Source organism: Orbicella faveolata, unplaced genomic scaffold, assembly GCF_042242905.1.
Source record: "Orbicella faveolata isolate gen_17 unplaced genomic scaffold, um_ofav_v1 contig_27, whole genome shotgun sequence".
Taxonomy (NCBI): Eukaryota; Metazoa; Cnidaria; class Anthozoa; order Scleractinia; family Merulinidae; genus Orbicella; species Orbicella faveolata.
This window is the reverse complement of record NW_028301555.1, coordinates 2,444,767-2,463,074: the sequence shown is the minus strand read 5'-3', so window position 1 is coordinate 2,463,074 and position 18,308 is coordinate 2,444,767. Positions and strand designations below refer to the sequence as shown.

The 18,308-nt window shown below is 38.8% G+C and overlaps 2 protein-coding genes across 5 annotated transcripts in view; one reads left to right on the top strand and one right to left on the bottom strand.

Moving 5' to 3' along the window:
• Positions 1-5,804: 5,804 nt before the first annotated feature.
• LOC149107138 (uncharacterized) lies at positions 5,805-6,868 on the top strand. The gene is made up of 2 exons (XM_089297113.1): positions 5,805-5,988; positions 6,252-6,868. Exons 1-2 carry the CDS (start codon positions 5,805-5,807, stop codon positions 6,866-6,868), a joined length of 801 nt encoding a protein of 266 aa, XP_089153239.1.
• Positions 6,869-8,542: 1,674 nt separating this feature from the next.
• The window catches only part of LOC110051350 (uncharacterized), a 434,502-nt gene continuing 424,736 nt past the window's right edge, over positions 8,543-18,308 (bottom strand). For 2 of the 4 annotated variants that reach the window (XR_016209545.1, XR_016209544.1), the window contains 5 exons: positions 12,927-13,016; positions 11,979-12,053; positions 11,573-11,657; positions 10,799-10,871; positions 8,543-8,936 (listed from right to left, as the gene is read on the bottom strand). The gene's annotated coding sequence lies outside the window, so the exon portion shown is untranslated. Of the gene's footprint in view, positions 8,937-10,798; positions 10,872-11,572; positions 11,658-11,978; positions 12,054-12,926; positions 13,017-16,672; positions 17,169-18,308 lie in introns of those variants that run through there. The other 2 variants (XR_016209546.1, XM_089297190.1) reach the window with 2 other exon arrangements.

Here is an 18,308-nt window from a genome sequence, read left to right as displayed (position 1 = left end):
CACTATACAGCCCTATACAGCACTATACACACCAATACAGCACTATACACCCCCTACAGCACTATACACCCCCATACAGCACTATACACCGCTATACAGCACTATACACTCCTAAACAGCACTAGACACCCCTATACAGCAATATACACCCCATACAGCACTATACACCCCCATACAGCACCATACACCCCCATACAGCACTATACACCCCTATACAGCACTATACACTCCTAAACAGCACTATACACCCCTATACAGCAATATACACCCCCATACAGCACTATACACCCCTATAAAGCCCTATACACCCCTATACAACACTATACACCCCTATACAGCACTATACATCCCTATACAGCGCTATACACCCCTATAAAGCACTGTACACCCCTAAACAGCACTATACACCCCTATACAGCATTATATCGCACTATAAACGCTATACAACATTATAAACTCCTATACAGCACTAGACACCCCTATAAAGAACTATACATCCCTATACACTCCTATACGGCACTATACACCCCTATACAACACTATACACCCCTATACAGCGCTATACACCCGTACACATCACTATACAGCCCTATACAGCACTATACACACGCATATAGCACTATACACCCCCATACAGCACTATACACCCCTATACAGCACTATACACCGCTATATAACACTATACACCGCTATACAGCACTACACAACCCTATACAGCACTATACACCCCCATACAGCACTATACATCCCTAAACAGCACTATACAACCCCATACAGCACTATACACTCCCATACAGCACTATACACCCCCATACAGCACTATACACCCCTATACAACACTATACACCCCTATACAGCACTATACATCCCTATACAGCGCTATACACCCCTATACAGCACTATACACCCCCATACAGCACTATCCACCCCTATACAGCACTATACACCCCTATACATTACTATACACCACCATACAGCACTATACACCCCTATACAGCACTATCAACCGCTATAGAACAGTATACACCCCTACAGAGAACTATACAACCCTATACAGCACTATACACCGCTATACAACATTGTACACCCCTAAACAGCACTATACACCCCTATACAGCACTATACACCCCTATACAGCCATATACACCCCTAAAAAGCACTTTACACCCCTATACAGCATTATACACCCCTATACAGTACTATACACCCCTGTACAGCACTATAAATCCCTATACGGCAATATAGACCCCTACATAGCACTCTTCATACAGTACTATACATCCCTATACAGCACCATACACCCCTATACAGCACTATACACCTCTATACAGCACTATACACCCCTATATAACACTACACAGCCTTATACAGCACTATACACCCTTCTACAGCACTATACACCCCTATACAGCACTATACACCCCTGTAGAACACTCTACAGCCGTAAACAGCACTATACACCCCTATACAGCACTGTACACCCCTAAACAGCACTATACACCCCTGTACAGTACTATACATCCCTATACAGCACTATACATCCCTATACAACACTATACATCCCTATACAGCACTATACATCCCTATACAACACTATACATCCCTATACAGCACTTAGATTACTATACATCCTTATGCAGGACCTCTCGTGCAAACAAAAAAAACCCTCTTTAACACGAACGACTGCTAAGCAGGCTGATTAAAGTGGCTTTAGGTTTACAGGACTTTTAAATATTCATTGTTTGGGTTTTCCAATTATTAATTAACAACTTCTGTATTGTTCTTACCACGAGCAGTACTTATGAATAGAATACACCTGGGCCGTAGCTCAGGTTAAGGGATGGGGTTATTCGAATAGGACTAATGATGGCTAATATATTAGGCTTGAATCCCCATTTCAATCTATTTTTAAATAATAAACTATAATTGTCAAGGTAAAATTTGTTTTCTAGATGCTTTGATGCTAGGGAACAGGATAATAGCGATCACCTTGTTCAACCTTCTCAGCTAATAGTTTTCTTAACCTTTCACAGATATCAAGTAAAATATCTTCCGTTTGTTGAGTTGACAGTCGATAGTTGATTTTTATTTAAGAAAACTGACATCCATCCGACAGTATGGCCAGTCGTTTTGCCATTTTTCAAATGCAAATACATAGTAGACCGTGTATATATAATTAAATTCCATGTTACCGTGCATCTGTTCAGTATTAGTATAAATCTGCCAGCGTTCTATTACGAATGCCGTGAGCTTATTGGCTACGCTACTCACTATCTATTCTGTGGTAGATAGTGAGTAGAGTAGCAGTATTCACTTGTTAACAAAATGACAGCCGCTTCAATGAAAAACAGTTTCTAGATGTATCTATGTATAGTGCTATGGGTGTTATGTTATGTATAGTGTTATGTATAGTTTTGTGGGTGTCTAGTCCTATATAGGGGCGTCTACTGCTGTATAGGGGTGTATAGTGCTATATCAGGGTGTATAGTGCTGTATAGGGGTGTATACTGCTGTATAGTGCTGTATAGGGGTGTATAGTGCTGTCTAGTGCTGTACACGGGTGTATAGTGGTGTATAGGGGTGTATAGTGCTGTATAGGGGTGTATAGCGCTGTATAGGGTTGTATAGTGCGGCATAGGGGTGTATAGTGCTGTATAGTGTTGTTTAGGGGGTGTATACTGCGGTATAGGGGTGTATAGTGCTGTATTTGGGTGTATAGTGCTGTATAGGGGTGAATAGTTCTGTATTTGGGTGTATAGTGCTGTATAGGGGTGTATACTGCTGTATAGGGATGTATAGTGCTGTATATGGGTGTGTAGTGCTGCGTAGGGGTGTATAGTGCTGTATAGTGTTGTTTAGGGGTGTACAGGGCTGTATTTCGATGTATAGTGCTGTATAGTGCTGTATGTGGGTGTATAGTGCTGTTTAGGGGTGTATAGTGCTGTATAATGGAGTATAGTGTTGTATAGGGGTGTATAGTGCTGTATAGGGGTTTGTAGTGCTGTATAGTGGTGTATACTGCTGTATAGGGATGTATAGTGCTGTATATGGGTGTATGGTGCTGTATAGGGGTGTATAGTGCGATAGAGTGCTGTATAGGGGTGTATAGTCCTGTATAGGGGTGTATGGTGCTGTGTAGGGGTGTATGGTGCAGTATTAGGGTGTCTAGTGCTGTCTAGGGGCGTATAGTGCTGTATAGAGTTTTATGGTGCTGCATAGGGGGTGAATAATGCTCTATTTGGGTTTATAGTGCTTTTTACTGCTGTATGGGGGTGTACAGTGCTGTATAGGGGTGTATAGTGCTCTATAGTGGTGTTTAGTGCTGGAAAGGGATGTATAATGCTGTATAGGGGTTTATTGTGCTATATAGGGGTGTATACTGCTGTATAGCGATGTATAGTGCTGTATGTGGGTGTATAGTGCTTTATAGGGGGTGTATAGTGCTGCATAGTGCTGTTTAGGGGTGTATAGTGCTGTATAGGGGTGTATACTGCTGTATAGGGGTGTATAGTGCTGTATAGGGGTGTATAGTGTTGTATTTGGGTGTATAATGCTGTATAGGGGTGTATAATGCTGTATTTGGGTGTATAGTGCTGTATAGGGGTGTATAGTGCTGTGTAGGAGTTTATAGTGCTCTATAGGGGTGTATACTGCTGTATAGGGATGTATAGTGCTGTATATGGGTGTATAGTGCTGTATAGATGTGTATAGTGCTGCATAGTGCTGTTTAGGGGTGTATAGTGCCGAATAGGGGTGTATAATGTTGTATAGGGATGTATAGTGCTGTATAGGGGTGTCTAGTGCTGTATAGGGGTGTCTAGTGCTGTATAGGGGTGTATGGTGGTGTGTAGGGGTGTATGGTGCTGTATTAGGGTGTATAGTGCTGTAGAGGGGTGTATAATGCTGTGTAGGGGTGTATAGTGCTGTACAGGGTTGTATGGTGCTGTATAGGGGTGAATAGTACTGTATTTGGGTTTATAGTGCTTTATACTGCTGTATGGGGGTGTATAGTGCTGTATAGGGGTGTATAGTGCTGTATGGGGGTGTATAGTGCTGTATAGGGGTGTATAGCGCTGTATAGGGATGTATAGTGCTGTATGGGGATGTATAGCGCTGTATAGGGATGTATAGTGCTGTATAGGGGTGTATAGTGTTGTATAATGGTGTACAGTGCTGTAACGGGATGTATAGTGCTGTATAGGGGTTTATAGTGCTATATAGGGTTGTATACTGCTGTATAGGGATGTATAGTGCTGTAAAGGGGTGTATAGTGCTGTATAAAGGTTTATAGTGCTATATAGGGTTGTATACTGCTGTATAAGGATGTATAGTGTTTTATAGGGATGTATAGCGCTGTATAGGGTTGTATAGTGCTGTATAGGGGTGCATAGTGCTCTATAGGGGTGTATAGTGCTGTATAGGGTTGTATAGTGCTGTATAGGGGTGTATAGTGCTGTATGGGGGTGTATAGTGCTTTATAGGGGTGTATAGTGCTGTGTTTCGGTGTATAGTGCTGTATAGTGCTATATAGGGGTGTATAGTGCCTTATAGGGAGGTATAGAGCTTTATGGGGGTGTATGGTGCTGTATAGAGGTGTATAGTACTGCATAGGGGTGTCTAGTGCTGTATAGGGGTGGCTAGTGTTGTATAGGGGTGTATAGTGCTTTACAGGGGTGTATAGTGCTGTGTAGGGGTGTATAGTTCTGGATAGTGCTGTATAGTGGTGTATAGTGCTGTATTTGGGTGTATAGTGCTGTATAGTGGGGTATAGTGTTGTATAGGAGTGTATAGTGCTGTATAGGGGTTTATAGTGCTGTATAGGGGTGTATAGTGCTGTATAGGGGTGTATAGTGCTGTATAGTGCTGTATAGGGGTGTATAGTGCTGTATAGGGGTGTATAGTGCTGTATAGGGGTGTATAGTGCTGTATAGTGCTGTATAGGGGTGTATAGTGCTGTTTAGGGTTGTATAGTGCTATATAGGGGTGTATAGTACTGTATAGTGGTGTATAGTATTGTATGAGGATGTATAGTGCTGTTTAGGGGTGTATTGGTCGCATAGTATACTTTGTGCTGATACATGAAGTTGACCCTCACTAGATGTTATTTAGATTTCTCCAAGGAAAAAGCGCGCGAATTAGAGCTTACTACGTAGGTCTCAGGCCTTCTCGTTGAAATGCGCGCGCATAGTTTATTACCCTTTCATTCGCGGCGTGCGGTTAACTTTTGTTTGCAGTGATGATTTTGCTTTCATTTGCAGTGTGCGTTCAGTTTTTTTGCTGTGCGATTTCTTGTTTACTTAATTTGGGGTTTGATTTTGCTTTCATTTGTAGTGTGCAATCCACTTTTCTTTGCAGTGTGCATTTTGCTTTTATTTGCAGTGTGCCTTTAATTTTTGGGCGGTGTGCATGCGTTAATTATAGGAGTGCATTCGATCTTTCATTGGCAGTGCTGGTTTGACTTCATTCGTAGTATCTTTGATTTAGTTTGCAGTGATAGTTTTTGTTATTTTGTGTTTTTTTCTGTTTTGTAAAGTTGTCCTAATGGGCCACCGTAGAAAAGTGGATCTGTTCCTACAAGATTCAGTTTTTCACCGGTGGAAAAGTCAAGGCGGAAAGCTCCTGTTTATCGCTCCACTGCACGTGAGACAACAAAGCACCAAGTCAAAGACGAAGTTATACTGAACTCTCGGTCTAACCCTGTCGATAATTTAGTTGAATTAGAATCTGTTAATATTCCATCTCAAGAATGTGGATTTCCTAGTGTCACTGCTGATAAAGCTGAGGTTAAAAGCAAAGAACTTTTAATGGAGCAGCTTAAAGAAAAGGAAGAAGAAGTGAGGCGCTTAAATGAATGTTTAGAGGCTCAGAGGAAGGAACTCGAAGAAGAACTTATTGAAAAAATGAAACAACTTGAACTAGAACGAGAGCTTAGGAAAGAGTTGGAAAGCATTTTCCAACAAAGTCTCTTTAACATTGATAATATCAAGAGTAATTCAAAGTTGTTGAGATTCTATACTGGGTTTCCAAACTATGGAGTTTTCAGCTTAGTTCTTAGCTTTTTAGGTAGGGATGCAGCCTCTAAACTTGTGTACAGCAACACTGAACAAAACGATGCTTAAAAAAGAGAGAAGGCAGGCCCAAAAGGGACCTTGTCAGTGGAGGAGGAATTTTTTCCTTGTATTATGTCGCTACAAAGTTTGTCTACTTGAGGAGGATTTAGCTCCAAGTAACAATTATTGTTACTTTGACAGAGCTTATGTACTACAGATTCAAAGAATTAGACATCTTCCCTGACAGACAAATAATTGAGTTACACAAGCCTGCATGCTTCAAAAACAAGTACAAGGGAACAACAGTAATCATTGATGCAACTAAAATGTACATAGAAAAACCTAGTAACCCAGAAGGACAACAGCTCACATTTTCAACTTACAAGAACACTAATACCCTCAAGGCATTGGTTGGTATTACTCCAAGTGGCAGTGTTTGTTTTATTTCAGATCTCTATGGTGGCTGTATTTCTGATAAGGAAATAACCAGTAAATCTGGTTTTATTGACAAATTACAGAGAGGAGATGAGGTCATGGTAGATCGGGGGTTCAATATTCAAGAAATGTTAGCCTTGAAAGGTGTCAAGGTGAATGTTCCTCCCTTCATAAATCAGTCAGGACAGTTTACTAAACAGGAAATGCTGGCAACCCGAAGGATTGCAAACCTCAGAATTCCTATCGAACATGCAATTGAATGTATAAAGAACTACCATATTTTAGACTTTATTCCAACAACTCTATGCAAGAGTGGCCTCATTGACATGATTTTCTTTGTGTGTGCAATGTTCACTAATTTTTTGCCACCTCTTGTAAAGTAAAAGTCTGCCTTTAGATAGTTTTTCCCCGATTATATCTAGTGCCCTAGGGTTTGGTTCAGGCCTCTAGGCCCTTGGTGAGGTATCTTACTAGAAGGGGGCTTTGTAGAGTTAAGAAGCTTGCAAGCACAGTTGCATTGCATGTTTCATAAATAGATTGTTGTAATTAGCATATTTACTTAAAAGAGTACCTTCCTTGATTAAGATGTGGCAAATGAGCTCTGCCTTCAAATATGTAATAGTAAAATACAGAATAACTGTGTTGAACACATGGGACAAGGCTACATGCTACATGTCATTGTTTTTAATCACACAAGATCAGGACTCTTTTTGTTAGCATTAACCTAAGCTACCAGTTCCAGTAGGGAAGGGGTGGGGTGAAAGGGGTGTGTCCTCAAGTCTTGTGTTGACAGATTTTCAGCTTATTTACAAATCACCATGATCAATGGACAACTACATGTATTTTTCTCTTCTTCATTTCAGTTATATCAAATAATAACCTGTTTACTCTTTTCCTAACATAACAGGTTTACATTGGTGCATTTTTTTCAGTTTAAGTACTACATTACTGTATTACTGTATACAATAACAACTCTCAGTGGAGTACAATCTTGAAAAAGCTGCATCTCTGGGATGTTACAAAACTAGATACTGACTGCAGCAGGCATAGGTGATCTCACCAGCTTGCTCTCTGGAATTGATCACGGTAACATTGAGCTTGTACTTTATATGGATCACGTCTCCATTTTCAGTAGTGGCAACTTCGATATTTTGTACATGACCATGTCTGAATAGTCCAAATGCCTTACTATTTAAATTTAAATTCTTATAGTCTTTATTGCCTTCATTATCTCCTGATTTTCTCTTAATGACGTGATTCATCATGTTCTCAATTGTGAATGGTGGAAATTCAGCCCTCTGGATGGAACATCAGTTTGCAGCCTGTGGGAACTCGTGTAGAGTGTTCGGAAAACTCGTGCTCGACGAGGAAACAACTTTATTTTTCGCATCAGATGCAAAGTATTTCCAACTTTCAGTGAAATTGTTTTCCCATCCATCTTTTATGTAAGTCACAACTCTACAAAAAAGAAAACGTTATATACGTTCGAGAGGGCAAAAAACTGTTATTCCTGCACGAAAATAGGGTAGGAAGAAAGATCTTACATCCTACTGCTCAACTGTGCATTAGTTCACGTTTGCAGGCGTCACTCGAAGCACTGCCATCTTTTGCTGTTTCTACACGGTATGAAAGCCACGATCTCAGCCTAGGCTTTGTCAAATGACGAGGGCAGTTTCCGCTGAGTAATTGTAGCCTCTTTTCTTGTGAGAAAAATGCAAAATCCGGAGAGGAACCCAAAATTATTATTATTTTTCTCGAAGTTTCCTCATATGGCGCTTGTATTCCCCTGGAGTGTTGACCCGAAAGCCTCGCTTTCGCGCACTCTGCAACTAATACCACTGTACCGTGGGCTCAACTGTAACAACAGCAATTGATAAACCAGACACCATTCAAAATTGCAGACTATTTTTTCTAACGACAACTCTACTAGAAGACTTAGTTTCTTTTCGGTTTCTTTTCAAATTTTTTTCTTGGCCCTTTTAAAAGCGCAACCTTTCATACCAATTCAATGCGTCCTCCAAAACCACTAAGTTTTCAGTAAATTAATTCTAGACAAGTAATTTCAACGAGTTTAATAACGAGACTTCCGGGCTGAAAATTCGGTTCCACGTTACGCTAACATTCTACCTTAATTTTAAAGCTACAAACTTGAAATAGTTCGCGGCGTCCTCGAAAACTAGCAAGATATGAGACAATTTGGTAGATACTAGACAAATTGACAGTAATTCCAATATCTACTTTTGACTCTGGAGTTTTGTGTTGTGAGATCACTTATACGAGCTCCGCCCTAACAATCTTGTCGCAAGAAACTCGATCGAGATAAACTTTGTCTTGAAATTTACCATACTTATAAAACCTGATCCACGGAAGAAACATCTAAACGAAGTTCTTTACTCTCCTTTGCTTCTTTCTCCAAGTTAATGTCGCTTCACGTACACTTGAGATGACACCCTGAAAGAACGACAAATAAAACATTCAATCAACTAAAAGCCAAAGAACAAAATATACATTGCAGTGTATACAGTCTATGCTCGACTAAAGTTTAAAAGTTAATTCTCTCACCAGGAATGCGTTTGTCGTTTGGATATATCATCATCATAGAAATACACAGAGTTCACATAATGATATAAATTATATATAGCACTCTTAGTCTAAAATTCACCTTCCTATTTGCAACATTTGCAGGCGAAAAGCTCGCCGGCAAAATAGCACGCTTTAATTTTTTTTACGGCAAAAAATATTTGCGACAAAACGGGCAACATTTGCATTTCCTTCCCGAGGATAAATTCATGCCTGGTTAATAGTCGCCAAATCTTTATATAACTTGAGAAATGTCTGCAAATAAAAAGCTCTCGGGGAGCTTCATATTTTTACAGCATTAAAATAAAGGTTATGTAATTTGCCGGACGCTTATGACCAAATGCAAACAAAAATTGAATCAAAACGATCAAACTGTTGTTCAAATACAATACTTAGTAAACAAGCGAAAACGGCTTTCTTAGAACTACGTGCAAGACAAGTAGTGCATTAGAAATAGATTTTACAGTTATTTACGGGTAATTCTGGTTTTCTCTTTTTCAACTTTGATCTGACAACACGACAGCTACAGCAAGTTTTGACAAGACTGCTTTTATGAAACTAAATGTAGGACAGGAAACGACTTTCACTTTGACGGCTATTTCAAGAACATTTCCCAGTGGTATCTGAAATCCCAGGGGGAAATTAGCATACCGGTGGAAATCCGAAAATGTCACGGCAAAAAATCAGTAAAGAAATGAATAACGTCATGATTTGAACGCAGTTATGAAGCATTTCTCTCCCACTTTTAAAGTTTTAGCATATGACGAGACTGACGTTTGCAACCAAAGTTATTTCACGTGCACTTTTAGGACACATGCAGTACTCTCATGTGATACTGTTTGCTATACACGGTGGTTCAAGCAATAAAATCTATGGATAAGATCCCTATGTGTGTCCACTCACATCGAATCTATCCAGTATTTTCATGGACTTTCTATAGAAAAATAAAATTAGGTAACTTTTGTTTTTACTTTGGCACTCTTGAATTAAGAAAGTACAAGGTCATCTTACACTAGAACTTCACGTCCAAATTTCCAGCTTTGCTGTAATTTCTTTTCCAGTTTTGTTCTGCGAATTTGGTGATATATCAAGACAATATTCTCCAGTTCATAACCTTTCTTGTCATTGCTTAGTCAATTGTAATTGTCTTTTATTAGGGCTGAATGTCAACTGGGACATCGTACTGATTTCTGCTCCAGTTGCTGACGCCTATGAATTATTTATTGCTAACATTATTTCATTATTTTATCACTTTGGTTTCCTATGTATGAGTATGCAACAAATTCAATAAAGTTAAAAGTTACAGTTAATTAGAGCTCACTCTCTAAATCCTCTTTACTGATTTTTTTTTTTTTTTTTTTTTTCATGATTATATTTGAAACTGTCAGGAGAAATTTTAAGCTCATCGTTCCTGAGGCTTAATGGCTAAGGAAACATTTATACCTGAACCGGAAAGCAATTGGTTTTTGATCCAGGCCCATCGTCTCACAAAGTGAAAATTCATCAACAACATTACCTCAGGCATTATTTTCTTAAGGAATATTTGTATGGCCTGACCCTGAAGGGATAGGGTATCCGGTTAGCCAAATAACAAAGGCTTCTTGAAATATTTGACCAGTGGAAAAAAAAAAAAATCTCTATTAATTTCAATTCTTTGATTTTTCAATTATTCCTAGTGCATGGACCATCAAGTGATTAAAAACCCTTCCTTTCAAAAGAATATTGTGACTCACCTAATGCGGGGTCCAATATCTTGATTTAAGTCTTTCTCCTCATAGCTTTCATTGTTTCTTCTCTGTTTTGTATCTAGTAAGAAACAGGAAATATTGTAACCCTTGTGACATCCTTCAGCACTTAATTTCAAAAACTACACAATTAAAATAATCCATCAGTTATTTTCATTTTTTTTTACCTACATTTGAAACCCACAGGGGGCAAGGTTTAACAAATGAAATCAAGTAAGGTTACATGTGGGTCCACATCAGGCCAAGTAATGTAAACCACCACAGCTTTATTGATCCAGGTCTCTGTCACATCCAGCGATAATGAGTATTTCTACTCCCCCCTGGATGGGATGCAAGTCTGTCGCAGAGTTAGCACCCAGTATTAAATACACCCACTAGCCATTTGTACACCTACGAGGGGAGAGATAGTGTGAGAGTAAAGTCTCTTTCTCAAGAACACAATGCAGAGGCCCTTAATAGCCATTGCCTCAAAACCCAGACAGCTTGATGTGCAGTGCAGTAAACCAACCATTTGACCTCCGTGTCCTTCTTACCACAAAACAATACTCCTCAACAACAGTACCCCAGGCATTATTACCTTGAAGAATTTCTCTAAACCATACCCCAGAGGGCTAAGGTATACGGCCACATAACAGTTTGTTGAAATAGCTAAAAAGTAGTGAAACACTGACTAACATCTCTATTCATTTTAATTTTCTGCCTGCATTGTGCACAATTATTCCTAGTACATGATTACCAAACAAAAATAAAATTGCAACTGACCTACTATGGGATCCAATGTATCAATTTGATTCTTTCTCCTCTTGAGTCTCAGCACAGCTCTTTTCCTCGCTCCTCTGTTTTGTATCTAGTAACATAATAGCTGAGTCAGTAGGAAGACGCTATGCAATCACTTAAATCATACTTAAATATGAGGCTCAAAAGACTCTTAAAAGTGTCAAATAGTTGCTTGTGAACTAAACGTTTTGGGCTTGGCCCTTCTACCTCTAACTGAAGAAGGGCCAAGCCCGAAAACATTTAGTTTACAAGCAACTACTTGACACTTTTAAGAGCCTTTTGAGCCTTGTATTTAAAATTATGTAATAGCTGAATTGTGAAACAGTAACACAAGTAACATTGAGCAATTGATAACCGTTCCAACCAAACACAAAGAAACACAAAGACTCACCTGATAATGGAATCTATTGTCTCAATATGAATCTGTCTCCACACAAGTCTCAGCACACAGTGTTCTGGTTTGTATCTAGTTAGAGATGGGAAATGTTTTAACCTTAATGACAGCCTTGATCTCATAAGTTTTAAAAACTACACAATTAAAAATACAGCATCGCATTTTTTTTTAAGTTTTGACCTACTAGGGCGAGTTTGGACTATGAAGGTAAGGTACATGTAAAGTCTGCATCAGGCCAAGTGATTCAAACCACCACAGACTATCCCAGATTATAATCCATCAAATATTTTCGCTCGTGCACAATTGGTCTAAATGTATCATGCCACTGAATATTCCCCAGCTGAAACTGGGGAATATATGAGTGATATTCCCCAATTTTTAAAAACTGTGCATGTTGCAAAAAACATTTGAAGGATAATAAACACAATAGCATCCATTTGGCGCAAAAATATGCTCAGATATTTGTCCTTGTTCCTCAAAGCTCAGAGTTTTCCTTCTTGGAACAGATAACGTCCGCGGACAAATATCCGAGCATATTTCCCCGTGAAATGGAGGCTATTGTTTATTTATCCCAGATTATCCCATATGCAAGTCTGTAACAGGGTTTGTATCCAGTATTAAATTTACCCAGTTAAGTACCCATTTGTACAACTATAGGTGGAGAGAGGTAGTGATAGGGTAAAACGTCTTGCCTAAGAACACAACGTATAGACCCTAACCGTTAGCTCAAACCCAGGTTTCTTGATCTGCAAGCCAGTGTGCTTAACATTAAATCACTATGTCCCTCCTGCCACAAAAGAATACATGTTGACATCAGTACCCCAAGCATTGCAGTCTTTAGGAATTTTTGTACATCCTACTCCACTGTTTGTTTAAAATTTTCCACCTGCACCATGCACTGCATGCCTAGTACATGAAACCAAACACAAAGAAATTGTGACTCACTTAATATGGAATCCAATGTTTCAATATGATCTTTACTCCTTGAGTCTCAAGTAGCTTTCATGGTTGCTTCTCTGTTTTGTATCTAGTTGACTAGTAAGAAACAGGAAATGTTTCACCTTTATGACACGCAGCCTTAATCTCTTACGTTTTACAAACTACACAATTAAAATAAGTCATCAGATTATTTTTTTAAAGTTTCAACCGTAGTAAGGGAGAGGTTTGACAATGAACGTAAGATAGAAATTATCTGTGTCAGGCCTAGTGATCCAAAACCCTGCAGCTTATGCTGGTTTTGGAAGCAAAAAAAGAGATAAAAAGTATTTCTCCTCTCCTGCCACCTCCTAGATATAAAACATACATGTACATGTACATACACTTCATTGAGCATCCATGAAAAGTGCTTTTCAACATCAATATTAAAATACAGAAAACAAACAAACAATGCGTGAAAAGTAGTTCATATAATGTGATCGTCCGGGTGAGTGTAGTTCTGAAAAGAACTGTTGTTGGTGACCGACGTTTCGACAACCTGAGTGGAAGTCATCTTCAGAGTCAAGTGAATAGTGTTTGTCAGTCGATGATGTTATAAGTCTGGTCTGTTGAAAGTGATTGGTCAGTATAGTCATTATGGTATTGGCTGAAAGACTCATGTAAAGTTTGTCATCAGTCATTGGTGGGTTTTTATCCGTCTATTGTTGGTAAAATAGGTCTGTTTTTGGTCCATGTATTGTTAAGTGGGTCTGTTAGAAGTCCGTTTGTCCGTTTCGTTTCTGTCATGGATAAGTCGTTTGTAAGGCGCCGGTAGTTGTTGACATCTGTTAAGAGACGTTTGTTCTAGGTTAGTGTACCAGCTTTCCAGAGTCAGTCGTTGAAAATAGTTTGTACTGTAGGTTAAGCACTGAGCAGAGTCCCAGTCAATGTTGTGGTTTGTCAGTCACTGAACAAATAAACAGTTAAACAAGTACTTTTCCAAATACAACAATGTCTTAAATAGCTAAAAATCACGAGATAAATACATATTTTTCGACAAACTTTATGTCACGCACCGCCATACATGTAACTTTGAAATTCAAAATGCGCCGGTCTCCAAATGAAGGGCGCTATTCAGCTGGATATAACTTTAATACCTCTTATGCTTGATGAGAAAAACTTTGGTGGCTCTTTAGTTTTGGATTTAAGAATTTGATGATGTCACGTGAAAATGCTCTATAATTTCGAAAATATACTTGAAAATGTTCTTTTTTTCTGTCTATAAAGTGTGAAAGCCTAGAAATTAAGCAACAAAATTATTGATAGTCATCTCAATTAGTTTGGTGTTTTCACTGGTTTCCCAGCACATGACCAAGTTCGAGTCTCAAGTTTCATTTTTCTATAAACAGCAGACAAAAAATATAACCTGTTTGCACCAAATAAAGAATAGTATCATGCTCAGGGTCATCTTTCTCCTGGACATTGAAACCTTTATTCTGAGTTATTAATTCGCTTTTAAAATGATGGAAAGAAGGAAACTCGCACATCACAAAAGTCAATGCAGAACGCTGTTCGCATGGTTTGCTAACGGTACATTTTTCACCATTCACTGTATCTTTTTAAAAAAGAAAAAAACAGAGAATTTAAAAATTCTTGCAAGCATCTGTACAAGCCTAGAATTTCAAAATTTTCTGCTCCCTACCTTTGCAAGGCCCATCGGGCCTTACATTTTTTCTGCCTGGCTGTCATAGTCTAATGCCCACCAGCTAAAAATCTTATTGAAACCCCTGATAATGAATTTTAAAGAAAGAAAAATTTAAAAAAACCCAAACTAATTCTAAACATTTCAGCAAAAAATCCTCTGAGTTGAGTTGTCTTTGCATTGAGTACAATGTGCTATAATTTTCGGTTTGCAGTTTACCTAGTTCCTTACATAAGGCAGCTTATACATCACTTATAAAATCAATTCGTATTCCCCAATCTGGAAAATGGTCCACTGAGGCTTTAAAACAACAAGTAATCTATCAGAAATCGTTTAAACACAAACACAAATTATTCTATCGAAAGAATCTACCTTTAAAACAATGTGCTAAAATGTAGCGTTCAAAAATATGCACAACTATTCGCTCTTGGACACTATTTGCTATGAAGACCAGCCTAGTGATCTAGTAGCTTATGTACTGACTGTGGTATGTAGTGTTAATGCTATTGCCATGTGCTCGAATTTACCTTCTAAAAACGCTTCCTTACGCTGCAAGTTAGTTTTCAATATAAAGGGGTACATTTTGCGGAAAGATTTCCGTATAACCCCATACATTTATTATGCATGCAGAATTATTAATTATGTATGCGCTCTATTGTTTTTGAAGACAATGGCAACTCCCTAAGGTATTGAATATATACATTGATAATTACTACTTACTGTGTGAACAAAAGAGGATTTGATTGCGCGTTGTCTTTTCGCCGATTCTCTTCTTCCCCTAGCTCCCCTCTTCCCTCTTTTTCTTCTCCATGTTACCCAGGTTCCTTACGGATTTTTTTTTCCTTTTTTTCTCTTGTATCCCATCAGGTCTCGAACCACTTACCTTTCGCACACCTCTCGCTTACCAGTCTCTCTTCTACACCACTACACTACGAGGTTCAGTTGAGAATTACCCCTCCAAAAATAATTTTTATTTTACTTGACTAGTTCGCATTCCAAAAAATTAACATTACAATTTACTTATTCATGTGTTTAACGCATGTTGCACGCTGCACGAAAACATGCATCGCATGTGCGGGTCCCTGGTGAATAAAAGGTGGAGGGGTGGGGGGTGATTTCTTTCTTTCTCCCAATCGCTTCTCACAGTCAACCACAGCCTAAACTTCGTAGAACCAGACAGAGGTGCGCACACTAAGCGCATTGAAAATACATGGTGGGGAGTCAAATGAAGTATGCCTCGTACAGGAACATCCAAAGATCTCTTCGAAAGCTATCTACAGGAATGGTCGTGGCGTCAGCACTATGGAGATGATCCTTTTGGAAACATTATCAAGCATATCGCCGGCTTATACGAAGTGCGCAAAGATGCGTAAAGTGTTCCTCGTACCACTGTATGCACAGGTCGTGATCTGATCGCCACTTCATGGAGGAAAGAAACAAAATATACAGCTTCATCGCATGGGTCTGAATTCGAGGAAGGAAATCAAAGGGAAAAAAAACGCGGAGAGACGCGGCAGGTAAGCTAGAATTTTATTTCACTTTGTTTACATTTACAAAAATTAGTATAATAGTCGCTAACCCGCGCAAAAGATTATAGCTAACCGCAAGCAGCCGGTTTTGCTTAGGCCTAAAACAGTATTTTAAGCTTTTTTAAACTAGCGAACAGGTCTAAATCGCTATTATTTTAAGCAGTTTTAAGCCTGCGCTCAGTTTACAAACACGGTAAATGCGCCCAAAATTATGATATTTCGTTTCGGTTTTCCGTAATTTAGACCTAGAACTCGAAAAATTATTCTAAGTCTCCAAGAAATCGTTCCGTTTTTGCGTATTTTAGATAGAAAATTCGAAAAAAAGTATGCGACACTTAGAAAAAAATGGTAAAATTTAGAGTTATTCAAATCAGATAAGTCTCAAAGGAGCGCTATTGTTTTCGCTATTGTTCAGTTAAACAAAGAGCTGTATGCATAATAAATGTATGGGGTTATACGGAAATCTTGCCCATTTTGCTAATGATAGTATAAGAACAAGCCACAGAAAGAGCAAAAAAAAACAGAAAAACGCCAAAATGTCTTACCTTGGAAAACACAATACCCGCCATATTTTCGAAGGCATCATACTTTTGAACACGTGATCTTAGATTGTGCTTTTAGTGTATGATGGGATACATCCTCGTTCCCAGGCTCTCTCTCCTCTGCCTCGCATCACGGGAGTGCCAAGCTCACGTCTCGAGAAAAGCGAAAAATAAATTAAGGTTACTTCCCATTAGCAATCTCAAATAGTTGCCTGTGGAAAAACTCGCTCAAATTATATTTTTTATCGTAAACTACATTTATTAAGGGTGGTGTCACGAGAAAACCAGGGGAACCAGGCAGGAGGTGACACAGCTCAATTCACCCATTTCGCTCAAACCTGGGTTTGGGGAGTGAATGATTGGGCACAAAAAAAGTGGGTCAAAATATTTTATTCCCTTCAAGTTAGGGTACCCCTGCAAAAATGGCCACTTGTCCCTAATTTAATTCACGCATATTATTCTAACACGGATAGTGAGAACAATCAATAAAGTTTAAAAAAACAAACAAACAAACAAAACATAAAATGACTGTGGACTTCATTATTTTTTCTGTGCTGGCGTATTGTTTACATAGAACTTTACGATTTATGGCCATTTCATGAACATCCACGAAAACACTAACGCCATTTCTCTGTCTCAACCCAACTCAAAATCAACAAGAAATATCTAGCTAAGCATTTTCCTATCGATTATAGGTCATTACGATTAAACATTCGGCGAAAAGAAGCACTTGAGAAACTCCTTCCCGAGTCGAGTCTGAACTGACGCGGTGTTAGGTTACGTAAGGAGCCGTGGAGAATTTGAACGCTTTACAAGGGAAAGTATGGGGAACGTAATACGGTCGATTTAAAACCCTAAATATTCCGAAATGTGAACATTTTACACGCAAGATTAATAAAACTTACTCATTTCCTGTGTGTCCGTTGTGATTTTTGGTGATCTCTGCCGTTTTAGGCTTTCTTTGCCATCACTGTTATTTCCTTCTCCGATGTATGTCGTGAAAAATAAGATGTTGATCTGACTATAAGGTGAAGACTGAAGTAGTTGTCGCAACGCATACATCGAGCGGTTTACCAAAGACCGTGTTTTCGTTTTTACTTTTTTCTTCAACCCTACTTTTTGCTGCTTAGTAGTAACTTTTAGAAACACTGATAAAGCAGTGAAAAACAAGTCATTATTTCTTTGGCTTAAACATGAGGAGGGGAAGTCATGATAAAAGCTAATTATAGTGATGATCACTTCATATGTTGACCTCTTTGTTAATCCCAAGCATTCTGAGATGACAAGTCATCTTTTTTGTAGACTTCGGAATGTGGGCAGATCAAATAACGCTTCACAGAGCACATTCTATTGATTAAATTTTCAATCTTGTTTGCTTTACAATTTGGATTCACGGCATCTCCCAAAGAACGAAGTGAACTTCAGAATTTCTGGGACGGTCTCAGATTCCGCCATACAGGACAGTTGTAAGTACAGTACATACATACATGTCTCCATATCATTGTATGTATTGCGTTTTTCTTAGCATATTTAGGTCTAAGAAAATACGAATTATAACAAAGGTAGCAAGGAAACTGCCAAGGCTTACGAACTCATGAGGTCTCGCGTGTCTGTTCTGATCTTTCCACTAAAAACGAGA